We start from the raw sequence: 20,629 nt of genomic DNA, 5'->3' as shown, positions 1-20,629 counted from the left end.
GGACTCTCAACCACCGCGCCACCAGGGAAGCCCCTCCCAAGCTTTTTTAAAAGAGATTATAAGATCAGGAAAGTCAGAATACACTCAAACTAACAGTCTGTACCCATGAGAGAGAGAGAGAGCTAATTCCAGCATTATTTATAATCCATTTGTACATACATTCATTGACCGAACTTGATTTGAGCACTACTATAGGTAGACAGTGTGCTAGGTGTTAGGGAATGGAGGGTCAGAGTAGAAATACGTTAGACAGTTACAATGTACTCTAAGAGATGAGACAGATACCCAAATAACTCTTATGGAGGATAAAAACTATCATCAGAGAGGGAATGATAAAATGCTTTGAATATATAGGGAACAGAGAGATTATTTCTGGAGACTGGTACACATTAGAAATGACTTCTTAGCAGATGTGACATCTAATCTGGGCCTGGAATGATTGGATTTTATCCATCAATTCAACAAATATCTGCTAGGAGCCAGTGAACCACAATACCTCACAGACGATGCCTTCAGAGTTGGCTAGTTAGGAGGGAGCTGTTTGTCAATTACTAATTTTCTATGATTTTCTCTTCTTCCTCTTCCTTTTATACCACCAGTTTGGGGGAAGTTAAACTTGCAAGTTTCTTGGGGGATTATCAAAACCGGTCATTGTTAAATGTTGGTTTCTCCAAGCCAGACAAATCTTCATTCATTCAACACATATTTATCGATATAAACTGTGTGCTAGGCAGTACAGTGAGGAGTTAGAAATACAGTGATGAGCCCAGGCAGTCTGATTGTTATGTACCTTACAGCTGGCTGGAGAGAGAGACAGTGTCAGATGATCTCACAGATACATGTGCAGTTGTAACTGATGAGTGCAGAGAAGGGAAGAAGGCCTTTGTCGCTGAGAACTTATCATAAGGGGAGCTGATCAGGAGGGGTACCAGGGAAGGCCTCGCTGAGGCATAACTCTTGACCTTTGACATGTTTGAGATGTGAATAGGAGTTAACAGGGATGAGGGGGAAGGACCAATGCTCTAGATAGCAGGAATAGCATGTACCTGGGCTGTTCTCCACAGGAGCTGGAGAGGAGAGAACTGAAAGGAAGATGATGCAGGATGAAGCTGGATCCGTAGGGAGGGGAGTGATGATGCAGGAGGCCCAGTCGAAGAATTCTGTCTTTATCTTAAGAGTCATGAGAAGCCACTGAAAATTTCAAGCATGAAAGGGGATGGTCATATTTATATTTTGAAAAGATTCTCTAATTTGCAAGCTCTCAGTGTTAAACTAGTTGAGTTTATATACCTTCTGGCTGTGACAGTGGGAATAAACAGAAGGCAGAAGAGTATAGATGAGGGGGATGCCAGTTAGGAAGCTAGTGGTGCAGTTCAGAAGAAAGGTTATGTTCTTTTGACTAAGGTGGTGGCAGTGATGGAGAGATAAATTGGAACTAAATCAATAGTATGGTGGATAGAACATGGGAGATGAAGGTGAGAAAAGGGTCAAGGATATGTCCTAGGTTCCTCTCTGGCATGCATAATTGTATGGATGGAATACCATTCACTGAAATGAATCAGCATTTGGCCTTGTCTCAGGGCTGCCACATACAGTTGTGTGAGTTGTGCACTGCACAGGGTATCTGGCTGAGTGGGGTAGGCAGGTGCTGAGAGTCAGTTCATGCTCTGCTCGCCAAGCCACGCATCCCAATTCAGGGCTATGTCTACCCAGGTTGGAGAAGCATGTTCTCATAATTTGCAAAACGGAGCCATTCCTTTGGCTAGATTAAAAATAGCTGACCTTTGAACTCAGCAAGGCAGGCGTCCAGGCAAGCCTGGATGGGGTGCTATCAGTTGGCGGGGTGGTTAGACATGGTAAAGCCAGGAGCAGAGTACCTGGATGGTGGAGGCAGGGGCTAGGGAAGTTGAGGAGGAAATGAGAGGGTGCAAGGAACACCGAGCTCAGTTTATTTACCCTGCAGTGGCGGTTTCTGGCCTTTACTGGACTCCTGACCCACAGGGAGGGATGCTGCCTGTGGTTCACCCTTCCTGTTATTTTGATTCTCTTGTTGGATGCCTTTGATGGAGGTAGATATGAAAACCCAGATGATCAGAGAGCAGAAGCAGTTTAAGAACCATCTAGCTCCACTCATTATATAGGTAAGAATGCTAAAGCCCAGGGGAATGGGATGCTCTGTCCCATGTCCCCATGGTGGGACTAGATCTTCAGTTTCCTTACTCACCACATCTTGCTGATCTTCCCTCTAACAAGAAGTAAACTGACCTTTTGCAGGCAGCAAGGCACACCTGAAAGAGCACAGATATTGAGTAGGGTCAGCCTAGATTTGGGGCCCCACTTGTCATTTCTTTGCTGTGTGATCTTGGCCAAGTTACTTAGCTCTCTGAGCTTCGCTTTCTCTACCTGTAAGAAGGAGATAAAAACACTCACTTTGAAGCGGGGGCTGTGAGAATTAATGTAAAGCCTCTGGGACAGTATCTGTTCACAAGCCATGATCCAGACACCATTCTCCACTTCTGGTGTCTTCTCTAGCCCTGTCTCCCCACCTACCCCTTCTCTGTTCCTGAGAGTTTGGCAGAGATCTGCAGAAAATGTATTTCTTTGTAAGGTCTTTGTACAGCACTACATAAACTCAGCATATCAGACAAACACAATATTGAGAATGACTCTACAAACCTTGATTTGGGGGTTCAGATCCCTAAGGTGCAAATGACAATTAAACTCTGGCCCCCAAACCAGCCTTCTCCTTTCCTACATGATAAATCTGCATGGCTTTCAGGAAGCTTCATGTGAAAATAACGCCTTGAAACCAGAAACAAAAGGAACTGGAGGCTTCTGCAGGAAGCATAATATAAAAGCCAGTTTTGCAGAAGATGAAGGGTGGGAGCTCAAAAAAAAAAAAGCGATCAGTGGGAGGGTTTTGTTTTTTCTTTCAAAGTGATTTGTGATGGTACGTAGTTACTTTCATTTGTTTCCTGACTTTGAGAGGCTGACAAATAGCAGTCTCATTTTGAATATCTATAGTTACCCTTGAGGTTTTGTGCAGAGTGGGAAGGACTGTTTTGAACAATTTCTCATGGACAAGTGGAAGCTGTACTCTTGCTACACATGATTCATCCAGGAGAAATGATATATAAACAAGACTGCCTGCTTGGAAAGCGGATGGGAGGGCGAGGTATTTCAGAAGGGCTTTTCACTCCCATGCCAGCTAACAATCAAAGCTCTTTTTTTTTTTTTTTAGAAATTTATCTTTCTTTCTTTCTTTCTTTTTGGTTGCGTTGGGTCTTTGCTGTGCGCGGGCTTTCTCTAGTTGCAGGGAGCGGGGGCTACTCTTCATTGTGGTGTGCGGGCTTCTCATTGCGGTGTCTTCTCTTGTTGTGGAGCACAGGCTTCAGTAGTTGTGGCACACGGTCTCAGTAATTGTGGCTCGTGGGCTCTAGAGCACAGGCTCAGTGGTTGTGGTGCTCAGTTGCTTAGTTGCTTCATGGCATGTGGGATCTTCCTGGACCAGGGATCGATCCCGTGTCTCCTGCACTGGCAGGTAGATGCCTAGCCACTGTGCCACCAGGGAAATCCCAAAGCTAGCTCTTAAAATAGCAGAGGTGCTTTGAAATGGAGACTTCAGAAAGTTTTTTTAATCTTACATCTCATAGTTGATATCAAAGAAAGTATTTCTTAAATCTCTAAGACCAGTTACTCTCTCATGGTGATCATGTATCAATAGGTTGATTCAGTCTTAAACCTTATCCTGTTAGTGTCAGGGAAAGAGCAAGAGCTCTGGAAGTTGATCCACCTGAGTAGGATAAAGCCAGAGAAACATCCGAGGTGCACAATTTAAGGAGACACCTTACTCTCTGGGTCATGCGAGTGCTGACTCTGCACTTGTATGACCCTGAGAGTAAGGTGCCTCCTTAAATTTGCCTGTGATATTTGCCTGCCCAGTATCCATTTGCCTTTCTGGTAGTCATACCCCAATTTTGCTTTGGGGAAGTGCCAGGTCCTATTGCTTGTAGAGGTGGTGAAAACTATCAGCTGGGAAGCAGGTATGGAGGGGAAGAAATGTAACTCAAGCCAGGATCTCTCTCTTCCAGGAATACGTCCCTTGAGCAGAGAGAAAAAGCACTGAAACACAATTGGGAACCATTGATTCCAACAGAGGCATGGGTTTCAGAGGAAGTCCCTCAGACTCAAGAGCTAGCTGCCTACCCAATGTTCATTCTCTCATTCACAAAAGTTAAAGACTGCATTTCCTAGACTTCCTCGCAACTAGGGATGGCCAAAGAAATATGTATGGAAGTTGCTGGGTGAGCTTCTGAGACAGCTCTTTAAAGCTGGTAGGGTGCCTTTTATTGTCCTCATCTTTTCCTCCTTCATTTTGGCTGGCATGGGAACTTGACAGTTGGAGAGCAGCTTGTAACCATGAAGTGACTTTAGGATGGACGCCATATGCAAACAATGGTGGAGCAGAAACAATGGAGCCTGTGCTTCTGAAGACTGAGAGCTGCCATACCACCTCTCTTCAGACTTCTTGTTCAAGGGAGGAAATATATGTGTAAAAATTTTAAAGCCACTGTTATTTGGCTGTTCTATTTTACTCAATAGGAGTGAATCCTGATTGATTTAATTATTTTAATGATTATCCCCTGAGTCAGACATGAATGGTGATCCCTTGCATAATTATCTATATGCTCCTCTACATTTCTCTTTCCCTTGCAGTTGGGTTGAGGCTATGTGTCTAATTTTGACCAACGGCCTCTGAGCAGGAATGACATATGTCACTTCTGTACTAAGGCACTTAAGTGTCAGTGTGCCCTCTCCAGCTCTCTCTTCCCTGCCAAAGTAACACTGGAAGCCACATGACGAGATGGGGTGGTAGTGTCACAAGATAGAAGGAAATGGGATCTCTGAGTCACTGGATGTAGAACTCCCATTAACCTGCCTTTGGTTGAGACTTTGGGTGAATGAGAAATTTACTTTTGTTTTGCAAAGTCAATGAGATTTCAGAGTTTATTCATTATCACAGCATAGGTTAACCTATCCTAACTAATACACCCCATTTTATAACTGAAAACATTGAGTCAGCAATAAGTAACTTGCCCTAATCAAAGCAGCTACTTAGTGACCAAGTCTATCTGACTTACAATAGCCATGCTCTGCTGTCTCCATCTCTTCCTTGATATTGGCCACCATGGGCATCCCTCACCCCGTTGATTCCCTGTCATTTGCTTCCACCCAGGTTGTTCCTCCTGTCTCTCTGCATCTCTCTCTTTGGCCTGCATAAACTACAATGCCACATGTCCAAGTCTTAGGCTATGACATTAAATCATAGAATTATGTCTCATACTGTAATTCTGTCTTGGAATTTATTTTGAGCCTTGTCTGGTTGAGTTTGGCCAATACTGAAAATGGCTGCTCAGCATCTGGCTTTTATTTGGTCTTTGGCTAAAACAAAAAAAAAAATTCAAAATTAATTTTCATCACCGGGTTTATAGTATTTTCTGTTTTCTTTCCTGAGCACAGTGAAGAAAAAAAAAGTGAGATGTGGCTATAATACTGTATCTGAATCACTCAGCTTGGTGGGTTGGAACAACTTGCTCATAAGAAAAACTCGTGTATTCAACAGATGTTATGATGCAGGGGCCCTGATAGATTCTGGGAATGCAAGATGAATTTTTTTACCACAGTCCTTGCTTTAAAGGGGTACCCAATATAATGACCTGTATATGTAAATAAGATGCAAAATAGTGTGATAAGCCCATAGAGAATCAGGGTGTATCAGAAAACGTGTTGACACAAATGGGAAGGTTGTCTTTTCCACCGATTCCCACATGAATGTGTTAGTGCCACGGTTGGAAGAGATCTTCCAGAGATTGCTGAATATTGAATGTTGTGCTAAGTGATTTTCACAAATCAACTCTCCACACCCCCTTCCCCACCATGCTTTACAAGTATTACATCTATTCCGAGGATGAGTAAACTGTCGTTCAGTGAAGGAAAGAGACTTGCCTAAGGTCACACATGTAGGATTTTAACTCATTTCTGTCCAACTCCAGAAATTCACATTTTCCCCAGTATACCAATCTGGTCCCTCTGGTAAAACAGATGGGTTTATTTCCACAACCTCCACTGTCGAATCCAATGAATTTCCTGAGCCAAGCCCTTGGCAGATCCATCGCAGCTTGGGCTTCTTGGAAATTCGGTGCTGGTCCTCAAGGGCTCCCTACCTGCTGAGCCTTATTCTTCATTCTGAAATAAGAGCTGCCCTGTAAACAGTATCTGGTGCTCGCTTCCTGGACTCCGGCTGGTGGGGCAAGAACAGTTCCAGCGCATATGCTTCCCTATTCTGTAAAAAATGTGTTTATACTTGGTTCCCCTGAAGGCAAACGACGCCCATACTTTTGTCCCGGCCGAATTTGTTGGCTGGGCTTTTTCTAATCCTTTACACCCTGAGAAGCAGGGAGCGCAGCGCGTGCCCTCTGGCGCCATCTACTGGCACTGTTCGAATCTGACGGCGGCCCCTGGAGAGGAGTTGTGATGTATTCAGTAATTAATTGAAGGAATCCTGCTACTTCATTAGCAGATTCTTTTTTTTCTACATGGACGAGAGAGTGACCAATTGGTAAAGAGAGTAGATATCAAAGACTTTAACTTACTTTAAAGAGCCCAGGATCTCCTCTCTCTCACTTCTCCCACCCCACCCGTTGTGACGTTCCTTCATCTTCAATTCTTTCTTCCTTTAAACATATTTATTTTCTTATTATATAGAGATCAGGGCATGGGGCACACAGCTGCACACCTGAGCAAACAGAGTGGTTGACTGGTTTGCTGGCGTAATGAAAATCATTGGTTTTGAGCTCATTACTCTGATTCCACAATGGGCACCAAATCCCATTTAAGACCTACCCAGGAACTCTTCAAAGTGACGCTGCTCCGGGTCTGTGTCTGGCGAGCATGCCACCTCTCTGAGTCTTTGCAAAGGAATAACCCACGTTTGGAGACCCAGGCCTGTCAGATCAAAACCAGGCCTGGCCTCCAGACCTTCAAACAAGTCACAACAGTGAACTTGACTCATCCATTTTCAAATTACAGCCTGTTCTCTTTACGAAATGGAGCAGAGCCTCTCGGATTGGGGCTGCCTGCTATATTTGATATATTAGGGAGAATCCTGACTCTTTCCAGGTTTCTGCTGGTCTGTTTTAAATCCAAATAGCTTGGCTCAGTGTGGTTTTTAGTTATTTTTTCATTTGAAATGGAATTCGAAACAGCAGGGGCATAAAGCCCAGATACAAATGGGAAAGAAAACATAAAAAGGTCCCTGGAGTTCCCCCTTCACCTTCCACATTAAGGAAAAGGAATACCATTGTAAACCGACTATCTGTCAAAATACCATGTGGGGAGGGTGATATTGCTGAGCTGCTGGAATTTTACAATATTTCTAATGCTTTTGGTTTTCTTTAGAGGCGTTTCGATGGAGGGATCAGGGGCACAACTTTGGAGCCAAATCCTGCTCTGCCTTTTACAGTCCTGGAGCCTTAGCCATTTTCTGTAAGCACACAGAGTCTCAGTTTCCTCAACTGGGAACAAGCCTGCGCTAGTTACCTGATAGGCTATTGCGAGCTTGAAACAAGGTAATACAGAAGGCATTTACCATGGGCCTGGGCACTTCACAAGAGCTTCATAAACAGCTAATAACATGATCAGTCTCTCGTAGCCAGGAATCGGAGCTTCTGCCTTTGGAATGAAGTGTTGACTTTCAGATAAAGCCTGGGTCCCCTTTGTTCACCATCATCTAGCCTCTCAGATTGTTTAAGACTTGGAGTTTGGGTGCTATATTCGGACATGCCGCATTAACCACACCCCTTCTAGATCCACCTGTCCCGTGACCTCCTCCTCCCCCATCCCCTCCCCGCAAGGGAATGGTTCCTTCTAACCACACTGGTCTTCTCCTTACTTCTAACACACACTCTTGCCCAAGACAACAATGGTCTCCCCACCCACCCGTGTGCCTAATTCCTTCAGGTCTCAGTTTAAAGGTCACTTCCTGGGGAGGCCTCCTTGACTTCCCTGACTGAGGCCCGGCCCTGCTCATCCCTCCACTGAAGCCTCCGATCGTGGCTTCCCAGTCTATGCAGTGTCACTGCTGTCCATCTTCTCTGCAGCACTTTGCAAAGGGCTGGGCTGGATACAGTAATTGTGATAATCTGTTTAATAATTTGTCTGGTGTCTCTTCTCTTTACATGACAATAAGTGGTCAGGAATTCTGTCCATTTTGTCTATAAATAGCTGATGATGAGTCCTAAATAGCTCCATCTGAGTCCTCCTTACCTTAGTCCCTGATGTCCCCTCTTCCTGGAAAACGATCACCCTATTTTTCTGTCAAACTCCCACTCCTCTCTTTTAAGATGCAATTCCAAATCAGCCCCTCAGTGAAGCCATTGCTGAATTCCCTTAGGTGGGGTACTTGCTCCTAAAGTATACTGTATTCACCTCTGTCATGACAATTATATATTGAATCCACCTGCTTTTTTTTTTTTTTTTTTTTTTTTTTTTTTTTTTTTGCGGTAGGCGGGCCTGTCACTGCTGTGGCCTCTCCCGCCGCAGAGCACAGGCTCCAGACGCGCAGGCTCAGCAGCCATGGCCCACAGCCATGGCTCTGTGGCATGTGGGATCTTCCCGGACCGGGGCACGAACCCGTGTCCCCTGCATCGGCAGGCGGACTCCCAACCAGTGCGCCACCAGGGAAGCCCCCCACCTGCTTTTGATAACAGGCTCCATGTTTTACACAGCTTCTCACCTCCAGCGCTTAGTAGGTGCCTGGATAGAGGAGGTGAATGGATTCAATAAACATGGGGTAAATGAATAGAGCCATGGCCTTCTGAGAGAGTGACAATCGTTCAATCCCATACCGCTCTCCTCAGGTGGAAAGATTTTAAGACTATTTATGCCAAGAACTGGTTACTATATTACCTCCCAGCCATGGCTTAAGCCACACAGTAGATACTCATCAACCTCTCGGTATTTTCTACTTGCAACACTGGATTTATCATTCACTTCTTATGCTTATAGTCAGTTCTAAGAATTTTCAGAGATCCTTCTCACATTCTGGTTCTGGGATATAAAGATCTTTGATTCGCTATAGGGAGGAAAAAGAATATTTCATTGTATATTGGATTCTCCTTTTTTAGGGTTCAGTCATGATGATAATTGATTTCAGTTTTTCTTTTCTACTTTTACTACTTCAACTATTGAATTGTGGAAATCCTGGTGTAGAAACTGATACTGATACAGTTCAATGAGCAGGTGAGTGGAGAAAAACACAGACCAGAAGTAGATATGCTTAGAGGGCTTCTTGATGTTTCAAAATCTTGCTTGGAGAATCTTCAACTCTCTATTTTAATTGGCCTGGGTCAAGTTTTTTACAGTGAACGTCACAACAGTGACTAAGACTAATGACTATTGTTTTTACAGAATATTTTTATATATGTTATATCATTGAATACATCCCCCCTGAGCATTTTCCATCCAAAGAAGCATGTTCTTGATGATTTGTATCTGGAGTTCCCAACTCGTTAGAAGAGATCAAATTGTGCATCACGAATGCCAACCTGGTTTTTGAAGTGGAGTAGATGTCCCTCTATCCTGGACTGAAAAAATTTGATAATAATAACAGCAGATAATAATCATCTGTTTGACCTCCAGCACCTACTCCTTCATAGGTCCTGATTGTCCTTTGAAAATCTTCTCCTCCTCACTTTCTTCCCTGGCCATGTAGTTTGATGAGACTCCCAAAACCTTGGTTTTAGAGGTGGACAATTGACCTACACCTCAGCCAATCTAGTATGTCCTGTGCCTGACTGGTTCAGGAACGGATATGAGGCGCAATCAGATCAATGAAACACCGTCCCGGGAGGATGTGAGGAACTACTATAGCCATCTTACTTATTCCTACAGACAGAGAATGGGAGCTGCTGGACACTATCAAAAGGAGACTGAGGATGAAGCTAACTCTTCCCACAGCAAGCTGAGTGATGGAGAGCAATCAAAGCCTCATGATACCATTTGAGCCCTGTATCCAGCCAGGTCTAGAGCTACCTCTACTTAAAGCTTTTCAATGATATACTCCAATAAAATGTCTTTTGACTTTAACGGAATTTTCTGTCACTTGCAACCATAGAATTCTAACTGATACATTTATAATTCGCCAGCACTAGGCTAAGCCCTTTTACGTAGGTTAGCTAATTTAATCCTTACGACAGCCCTATGGGAGTAGTTATTATCTGCATTTCATAGCTGATGAAATAAAGGCTTAGAGAAATTAACTATCTTCCCACTCACAGGTGGGAGATGTTACAGTTGGCATTAGGATTCAGGTCTTAGCTTTGCACTGTTTCCTGGACACGGGAACATGGCTGGGGGGTACCATCTATCAGGTACCATCCACTTCTCACCCTCCCTTCCCAATACTCCTAACCTGGTCCTTCATTTTGTTGTCCTCCTTCTCTCTTCCCCTCCCCTCCCATACCTTGACTTTGAGACTCCAGGGAGATGAACATTAGCCCCTCCACCCAGCAAGCTCTGGGAGCCCAGGCTCAACCCTTCCCCAGCCCATGGCAGGGGACTGGCTGAGATGACCCCCACATAGTCCTTCTGGCCACTTTGCTGTGAAGTCATGGCCCTTCCCTGGGTGTCAGTGATTGCTTCTTCCTTTCCTGGCCCAGAGCCATCTTCAGAGGCTCGCTTGACAGCACCCAGGGCAACACAGGCTGAGAGGCACCCTGCTTGGATAAGGCATTTTCCCGCTCGGGCATTCATGTACAGCTGGCTCTGTTTGAAATCCTGTCCCTCTCTGACTTCACTTCCTGAATGTGCTGACAGGCCTTTGAGCCAAGCCAAACAGGTTCCCAACGCCCGTGCCTGCGGAGTATTCCCCTGCGAGTGCAGCTGGGGAAACAAAACTTTTCTCCAGCCCGCAGAGAGGACCTGCCAGCCCTTATATGACCAAGAAGCAGGTCCTGCGAGACGTCGTTGAATCTTAATGGGAAACGTTTTCATTTCAGCCAGGGTGGTGTGTGTGTGTGTGTGTGTGTGTGTGTGTGTGTGTGTGTGTGTATGCATTCACACTGGCTTGGGCAGGGAAGTGGAATTCCTGATCAGTTCCTCTTCAATTAACAAATCTACAGGGAAAAATGGCTAATTATTGCTTGCCTGCTCTATACAGGGTTTTACATATATGAACCTCTGACAACCCTCTGAGGTAGACATGGCTAGCCTCATTTTTACAAAGGAAGGAACTGATACACAGCGATACTCATGAACTTGATCCATGTCTCCCAGGTTTGAGCTGCAGAGCACAGATTGAACCCCTGGGTACCTGACTCCAAAATCCCTGTGCCTCCGCTAACTCCTAATACCTCAATTCTCTCTTCCAACTTGTAATATCTCGATTCTTCATGTGGTCAGAAGGGTAGCAAGGCTCTGGTGTCTTCTGAGTTCTGTGAAGTTCTACAAGTTAGTTTTCTTCTCTGAATCTCAGTTTCCTCATACGCAAAATGGAATGATATCAGTGTCTGTGGCAGGGAGGCTGTGAGGCTCCATTGAGATATAAATTCACGTGGCAGTACTACTCAAGGGCAGGGTCATATGTGAGCAAAGCTAGCCCTTCTGAGTCAAGAAAGACCTGGACTCAGCTCCGGCTTCCACCAGCCACTTATTCCATGAACTTGAACAAGATGGAAACCTCCATTTTCTCATGTATACAATAGAGCCCTAACATTTACCTTGTAATTCCCAGCAGAGTGCCTGCTACGTAGTAGAAATGTAGTAAATGGCATATGTATTGAATATTATACAGGCTTTTGTTTATTATACTTGTGGCAGACACGGTTGTTTCCTGCTGGAGCAGTTAGCAAAGGCTAACTAATGCTACAGTAACAAAAAGCCCTCCTCTCTGCGTCTTAATACAACCAAGGTCTAATTTTTGCTTCTGTTAAATGTCTATTGTTGATGCTGGCGGTGAGGAGGGACTCTGATCTACATCACCGTCATTTAAGGACCAGGTTAATGGACATTCCATCTCTGTGCTTCCACAGTTACCACGGCTGGGAAAAGGAAACATGGTGAATTGCACACTCACTCTTAAGGCTCCCACCTGGATGTGAGAGATGTTACCACTGCTGGCATTTCATTGACTGACACAAGTCACAGTGCCTCTCACCCAACTTCCAGGTAGAAGACAGGGAAGTACTACCCTACCTTGTACAAGAGGAGACCTGGAAACATTTGGTGGAGAGCACTGATGACTATCCTCCCACCCAAAAGCCACCCTCCATCTCACTTATTTTTTGCCACCAGAGCCTTGATTTTTATTTATTTTTAAATTGACTTTTGGTGTTCATTTTCTCATGTGCTTCGAAGAAGGTGATCCCAAGGGGGTGAATCATGACTGTAGGCCAATCATGGTGGTCCCATTCCCTGGCCAGGGATGAGTTTGGGTATAGGCATATGACCTGCTCTGGGCCAATGGGACCTGAAGGGAAGTCTACTCGGGTGGAAGTAGGGAGGTTCTAGGAGAGGTTTCTCTTGCTAATAAAAAAGAGAAAGATGGAAGTAAACACCCTTGCATTGCTAGTGATTATTGTGTTTACCTATGATGCCAGGAACTGCTAAAGCTATCTTGAGTCCACACAAGGGGTGTCTTTGACACACTGAGAATGGTGAAACAGATAGAAAGCCCATGATGAGGTCGCTGAGCCACTATATGTGCCCTGGATCTTGCTTAAATTGTGTCTTCTGTTACTGGCCCGTGTAAGCGTCCAAACTGGTGGAGTGGTCGATTATATAACAGCCCAGGTACCTGCTTATCTTTTTTCAAGATTTGCCATAAGGTGAGGGCATTCCTCCCTCCGAGCATGAATCTAGGATGAATCAAATACACCTTGGAAGAGATTTGCCATCAGCAGAAGCTGATGGACAGACAGTCCCATGGAGATCTGGGAAATGCCCAAATTTTGTCCAGGTATCTAGTGAAAACCTATAGCCTAAGAAGGCAGTAACTTAATGATCTGGTAACCCAATTTTTTGAAGGAATAATGAAGCAACCATCGAGCAATGTCTTCTAGTGGATGTACATGAAGGAAGTTTGTGTAGCAAGAAACCGTCAGGGCTTCTCAGCACTAGTATTCTAGTCCCCCCAGAACCGAGCGGTTTGCAGCAGGGCAACGAGAGTTCATTAGACGTTGCTGTAGCATGGATGAAATATCCCAGGAGACTATCTGATTACCTTTGCTCAGATGCTGTGTACATCAAAGAACCTTCTGATGACTAATTCAGTTCCTCAGGGTCCTTGATGTAGAATCAAGGGGGTGCCCCAGGATCACCAGGGCATCAGGTTCCTAGAAAAATATAGGAGAAGAATATGGTTCTTGACGGCTGGGGACCTAATTGTGGTCCCACCAGTCACTGCATGAGGGGCCTCAACAAAAACTCTTAAAACTCACTGGGAGCCTCAGCTTCTGTTCCTGTGAAACACAGCTACTAATAATGACACACGCAGGGTAGTGGTGAAAATAAAATGCAATAGAAGAGATGAAATCATGTTGGAAAGGACAAGAGTATAAACTGGTGAGTGCCAATCTCAGTGCTCATTCCTCTCCTCTTCGCTTACCCCACCCCAGGAAGGCAGGCCTTCCCTTAACTCCTACGGTACCCCAGAGTTTTTCCAGGCTTTTCCTCATGCTGACCCTCATTCTGGAATTCCCTACCTCATCTCTTCTGCTCTTGACCTGAAGAACTCTTAAGTCATCTAATCAGTCTCAGTTCAAGTATTTCTCCAGAAAGACCAGGATGACAATCAAACTCTTAGCATGGAACAGTTAGTACTTCACAACCCGACCCTTAAACTTTCCTGCTTCTTCTCCTTCACTTTTCTTCTCACACCTTCATTCCCAGCCTCTCCAAGCAGCTTACAAGTCCCTCAACACACCATGTTTTCTGATGCCCTGTTCCTTTGCACACAAGTTCCTCCTCCAACCTTTTGCTCCTGCTGAGTTCCACTGGATCAGCTCAGACGTCATTTCACCCGTGAAGTCTTTCCTGATAACGTCTCTTCCTCCTGCATCTGGCACCTCTTTCTGCTTCATCTCCGTACTCTTCCCCACTGAACTGGGAGTTCCTGGCGAACAGGGATTGTGTCGTGTTCCTCACTGAAGCCCCATTCTTAGCAAGGGCCTCAGTGAGACTGGGCCCAGGGGAGTGCCCTTCTTTGGGACGTCAAAAGTCCAAAACCAAGTAACTGGAGCCAGGGTCCAGAGTTAGGTAGGGATTGTTTCACTTTCTGGGGCCATCCCAGCTTCTAACCCTCTTCCCTTCTTCTTTAACATTCCACTTGACCCACGTAGAAGTAGGTGGTGGGGTAGGCAAGACTGAAAGGCATTGTCTTTTTCCTTGGTTCATTCAATGGGTATCTTCTCTAAGAATAAAAGAGCACGAGGAATAGATACATTGGCATGATCCTGGTCTCTGTCAAGCAAACACTGGGTACTAAGTTCAGGACCCCTGAAATACATTAACTTTACAAACAGGAAGTTCTCTCTGTCATTACCAATGAAATAGTGGTTTTTAATAAAGTCGCACGTAGAACTATTTTTTGTGCCTGCCTAACGATCACATATTATCCTTCCCTATCTCCACCTCCAAGCCTAATGTTTCACGCAGGCCCATTTTATATGAGAAGATGCCCGCTTAGTGGAGGAGGGAAGGGACGCTCTGTGTGGCTGGAAGAATGAATGTGCTAACAGTTTAATTCTTCTAAGAGCACTCATTGAGAACTAGGCTTTAGCACCTGGTGATTGGCCACGTTTGACTTTTCTGAGGGTCTTCAATCCATCTGGCGTTGTTCGCCTGGAAATGGATGAGGTATATTTCACTAGAAGAAGTTAAGACCTGGAATTATTTTGGAGCATTTCAGTTCAATTGTCTATTCAGTCAACACACATTTTATAAACGTCTCCTATGTAACCAGGCACTGTACTAGGAGTCTGGGTTCCACAGACGAGTAGGATAGGTTCTAGCCAAGAGACACAGAGGTTCACGATGATAATACTTTGATAAGTGCTATCACAGAAGTTTGGATAAAATGTTGTGGATGCGTAATTGGGAATATTCGTTCCACCTGAAGAGGGAGTTAGCAAGGAAGGCGTCACAGAGAAGGTGCCACTTTCACCAAACATTGAAAAATGGGTAGGATTCAGCAATTGAGCCAGAAGTCAGAAGTCCCAGTCAGAGGGATGAGTACAAGCAGAAGCATGGAGGGGTGAAAAGACATGAAATTCAGATTCACACAAAGATACGTTTCTCATAGTGAATGTGTAGCCATTCAGCTTAGAAATTATTAACCTTTTTCGAGTCATGGAACTTTTTGAGACCCAAATAGAGCTTAATGATCTCTCTCCCTAGGGGAGTGTGTGTTCATGTGGGCACACCCGTACACAAACACAATTTTGTAGGCATTTTCATTGAGTTCATGAATCCTCTGCCCCAATGGACACAAAGTGTTAAGAATCTCTGAAATATACATATGTAAGACAGATTAAAAGAGGATCAATGGTTTCATGTGCCACTAGCTTCATCTTCTCCAACCATTAGTGTTACCCAAACAATAACTCATTGAATGCCAAAATAACATTGACCTTTGAGGGTCTATAAGTATCTGATTTTCTGTCTCCAGAGTTTACAGGTTACTGCTGAAATTTCCTCTACCACAATTTTTTTTCTATCCCTTTTGTTACAATTTCAGAGATACACATTCAGAACGATAGTTGAAACAAACAAGGGTAGGGATAGGCCTGAGTTTCAGGCTTTTTATTTTTTTTAAAGTCAGAGTCTAGGGGCTTTCCTAGTGGCGCAGTGGTTGAGAGTCCACCTGCCGATGCAGGGGACACGGGTTCGTGCCCCGGTCCGCGAAGATCCCACATGCCGCGGAGCGGCTGGGCCCGTGAGCCATGGCCGCTGAGCCTGCGCATCCGGAGCCTGTGCTCCGCAACGGGATAGGCCACAACAGTGAGAGGCCCGCGTACCGCAAAAAAAAAAAAAAAAAGTCAGAGGCTAAAGCAAACTGGGGAGTGGTGTGGCTTTTCTGTGCTGCACTGTTGTCTGGGCTTAGTCTACCTTTGCAGGTAATTAATTCCCCAGCCTGCTTATTTTTTTCTACTTGGCTCTTGTTTAGCTTCCACAGAGCCCCACCCCAAAGTGCTTTATTGTCCCTCTTCTGACTATTTCTACAAATGGTCAAAATCAACTCACCTTCCGGGTTGCTGACATGGGCAAATTCACTGTTTGGAGAAGTGTATCTGCTCCCAGTAACCCTTTGTTAAATAAGTGTTGTTCCAATGGAGTGGACCTGATAGCTAACAAGTCAGTCCAATCCCTTGCACTCCTGGACACTCTCCCGAGGAGAAACTCTCTGTGTCTTTGGACTTACAGCCACAGGCAGGATATTAGCACTCCCAGACCTGTTGGGTACTAGAGCACTGCTAATGAGCAAACAGCCCTGCCTCAATTAGTGGTTTGGGGAAGTATTCCTGGATATCAAATTGCTTTTGCTGCTTGATAATCATACCGGCTCTTGGGATGAAAAGCAACCAAGCAAAAATTGTTCCCTTGTTGAGGGCTGCCTTGTTGATCTCTTAAGTTATATCTGTAGACAGAATTTAAGTCTGCCATTTCTCCAGAGTGAAGGTTTGATTTATATACATAATCATTGTACTGGTGTTCATGTTTTCTCTTGTGTATTTTTTTATAGTATCTAGAGTACCATCTTTTGAGACCGATTCTATAATAATTATTTAAACAAGGCTGATTATTTTAGAGACAAATTAAGAAACTATAGAAGAATCCGAAATGATAAACTGCTATACTGGTAATTTGTCTAGGCATAGGGAGGGGGTGTGTGGAAAGCGAAAGAGAAGGAGAGAGACACAGACAGAGAGAGAGAGAGAGAGAGAGAAGGCGAATGAGGATGAATGAAGCTGGGAGAATGTTTCATCCAGACTGCAATTTCTGTGTTGACTTTTCATAAATTCTTTGCTTCTTAACTACCAAATAACTTCAGATGGCAGTAATGTTAACCCCAGCAACTGAAAAGCAATGCTTCAGAACAGAGCTTGGGAAGAAAAAAAGTAGTAAAGGGAAAGGAATTCAAGATCTGTTATTGGTATTTGAATACGTTTATTGTGACAAGAATGCTGTTATAAATATTCATATGCAAAGACCGTCTCTTTTATCTAGGAATTGTTAAAATAAAGATTCCAAATTGGAAGGATACATCTTTTGTAAAAATCTGCCACTGTTCCTGCTTTGAGAATAAGCATCTATTGTTAAAATTTCTACTAACATTATAAATGGTCACAGCACATGCCACTTGATATGATCCAAACTTTAAAACGTTTGACTTCCCAGGGAGCTGCCCCTCTCCACCACAACCTCCCTTCCCTCAGCCTCCTGAAATGCCACATTATCCTTTGTAAGCCACTCTGTATAGCTTGTTGGGGAGGAAAGAGTATAACTCGATGAGGGAATCAGCTACAGGTATCTCTTAACTCCAGTAGGTAACAGTTTTCACTGCTTGATAGTAAGAAGCACTGATAGTGATTTTAATGGACACTCTTAACTCTTTCAGCTCCACCTGGCAAAGTAATCTACAGGTAATGCAGAAAAGAGGTTGGGGGAGGGGTCACTTTTTCAATATTTTATTGTATTTTCTTAAATATCCTTTCTGGAATTTTCAGAAACAAAACATAAAAAAATTATATACTTTATTACAAATGGTAAACTCAGAGTGCTCCAAATCTCTTATTTACAAACAACGCTGGGCAGGACACCCAAACAAACAAACATGAAATAACTTACAAAGGCGTGAAGCTGTTTATTGACAGTAATCAGCTTTCAACAAATTAAAAAATATATACATGTACATACACAGTTATGGAAGGCAGTCCAGAAGGAGTTCATCTGCAGACTGGGCCTCGCTCTCGCAAACCTCCCTCCCGCCTCCCCCCCCCACCCCCTTTGTGTTCTTAAGGAGCACTACAGAAGCAATCTACAGTCTCTATTGGAGTTTGCGACCCCTCCCTCCCCCCTTTAATACTGAATGAGATCGAATGTTAGGTCCATGCAGTTCTTGGTCAATGTTAAAGAAAAGTCTAACGTTCTGTTTGCGCGGGGACAGCCCGACCGTAAAGCGGGGCAGCCCGCGGGCGGCCGCTCCCTGGCTCCCTGCCAAAGGGAGGGCGCGCCAAGTCCTTCTCTCTCGTGCACACTGGGGGCGCCGTCAGGACGCAACCCAGTCCAACTTGGAAACCCTTGGCTTTAGTTCTCGGACACTTCTTTTTTCTCTCTTTCTCCCCCTCTCGCAACTTGTCAAGTTCTCAAGTCTGTCCCTCTCTGGGTTATTTGTTCTCCGTTGCCCCTCAGCCCCCGACAGTCTCGCCTCAAAACGTTTGCAACTGCTGCGTTAGCATGAGTTGGCACCCACTGTTAACGTGGTTCATGACTTTCTGCTTAAGCTGGGCCACCTGTTCCCTGAGCATGTTGGCCGTGGACGCCAGCTCCGAGTTCTGCGCTTTCAAGGTTTTCACTTTTTCCTCCAGCCGGGCGATCCTCTCCAGCTTCCTTTTCCGGCACTTGGAGGCAGCGATGCGGTTCCTCATGCGCTTCCTCTCCGCCTTGATCCGCTCCTGGGACTCCATGTCGATGGGGGACAGGGGCGGCGTTTCCCCGGGCATCTCGGGGACCGTCTGCGGCTCCTCCTTCAGGGCCTGCAGCCGCGGGTGCTGCACGGGGATCTGCTGGGGCAGGTGGTGCGGCGGCGGCGGCGGCGGCGGCGGCGGCTGCTGCTGCTGAGGCTGCGCGGGAAAGGCCAGGCCGGCCGCGCCGTAGGAGGGCGCCCCGCCGCCGCCGCCGCCACCGCTCAGCGCGCCCGGGTTGAAGTTGCTGAGGTTGGCGTAGACCGGCGGCTCGCTGTGCAGGCTGGCGCCGAAGCCGCCGCCGCCGCCGCCGCCGCCACCGCCGCCGCCCGCCACCGAGGCCACGGCCGGGGCCACCAGGCCCGCCCCGCTGACCGGCTGCGCCGCCGACGTGACGCTGGGCAGCGTGTTCTGGCTGTGCAGTTCGGCCAGGGCGCGCACGAAGCCCTCGGCGAAGCCCTCCTGCTCGTCCGTCACGTTCTTGGGACACAGGAACTGGGTGGGGGTCGGCGTGGTGGTGATGTGCCCGTTGCTGGACTGGATTATCAGGCGCTCCAGCTCGGGCGACGCCAGCTTGAGCAGCCCCACGTCGGGCGAGGTGAGGAGGTCGGAGTTCTTGGCCCGGAGGTGCGGCTTCAGGCTGCCCACGGGGTCGGCCAGGTTCAGGGTCATGCTCTGCTTCAGGATCTTGGGGTTACTGTAGCCGTAGGCGCCGCTCTCGGACTGGAGGAACGAGGCGTTGAGGGCATCGTCGTAGAAGGTCGTTTCCATCTTTGCAGTCATAGAACAGTCTGTCACTTCACGTGGGGTTAGTTTGGGCTGCGCGCAGAAGTTTCGGGGCCGTAACAGCGCGCTGGCAAGCGGGGGACACCCGCGCCTCCCCGGGCCTTGAGCAAGGAAAGTTTCTGGAAGAGCGCGCGCCCCCGCCGGCTGGCCTCCCCCGGCGCCCTCCTCACCGGCTCGCTCCGGGGGATCGCAGGGTTAAGACGCCGCCCGCACTCTTACTTGTCCGCTCGCGCGCGCCGCCCGGCTTTGAAAAGTCGCGGTCACTCCCGGAGCTCTCTCGGGCCCAGAGGTTCCTCGGAGCCCGCGGACGAACTCGCTTCCCGGCGGCAGCAGGTAGCGCGGACCCCGCGGTGGCCGGCCGGCGGCGGGTCTCCGCCGCCCCGACTCCGAAGACTGTCCCCTCCTCCGCTGCGAGGGGGAGGGGGCGCCCGGCAGCCGCGGCTCGCGCTCGCCCAAGTTCAGCAACGGGTTCGAGCGAAGCGGAGCGCACGTCCTCCTGTCTCTGCCGCCTCCTTTTCTCTACCGCCGCCGCGGCAGCTTCCTTTGCAAAGGAAAGCTTTGCAAAAGTTCGCTCCGGGACCCGGCGGCCACTTGTCTCCTGTCCTCCTGGCTGGGAAACTTCTTGCCGCTGCAGCCGTTCTCCTGACTTCCCCGGGCGGACAGTGGCCGCTCTCCACGCTGTCAGCAGCGCTAGCGCAGCTGGGCTCTCTCCGCCTGGGGGCGGCTGGAGAAGGGGCTCTCCCGGCGCTCCCCAGAACACCAGCCCGGGAACCACAAGCACTAGCTCCGGGCCGTTGGAGAGAAAATGGAAAAGAAAATAAGATTTGCAGTCCTTCCCAGCTGACTGTGCCTGTCTGCCTGCCTGCGGCCGCGTACCTCCACTCCCGCCTCACAGCTTCAGCCACACTCAGTGCAACTCTGAGCCCTTATCCAGCCCGAGCTCAACACTTATCTGCTACCAGTCAACCCCTAAAAATAGCCCATGATGTCACCCCAAGGCCTTCCCATTGGCTCGCGTCGCTCTCAGGAGGGCGGGCCCACCCGTCGCCATGGAGACCCCACCCTAGAAGATTCTTCTCTGGACCCGCGGAGGCTCACGGGAT

The 20,629-nt window shown here is 46.9% G+C and overlaps 1 protein-coding gene across 1 annotated transcript; it reads right to left on the bottom strand.

The window, feature by feature from the left end:
- Positions 1–17,728: 17,728 nt before the first annotated feature.
- On the bottom strand, positions 17,729–20,429 carry JUN (Jun proto-oncogene, AP-1 transcription factor subunit). Its single transcript, XM_019942383.3, has one exon. The coding sequence runs from the start codon at positions 19,521–19,523 to the stop codon at positions 18,486–18,488; it is 1,038 nt and encodes a 345-aa protein (XP_019797942.2). The 5' UTR covers positions 19,524–20,429; the 3' UTR covers positions 17,729–18,485.
- Positions 20,430–20,629: the final 200 nt, after the last annotated feature.

Source organism: Tursiops truncatus, chromosome 1 (assembly GCF_011762595.2).
Source record: "Tursiops truncatus isolate mTurTru1 chromosome 1, mTurTru1.mat.Y, whole genome shotgun sequence".
In the NCBI taxonomy this organism is placed as follows: Eukaryota; Metazoa; Chordata; class Mammalia; order Artiodactyla; family Delphinidae; genus Tursiops; species Tursiops truncatus.
Note: the sequence above shows the minus strand (reverse complement) of the source record. Positions and strands in the feature narration are given on the sequence as shown.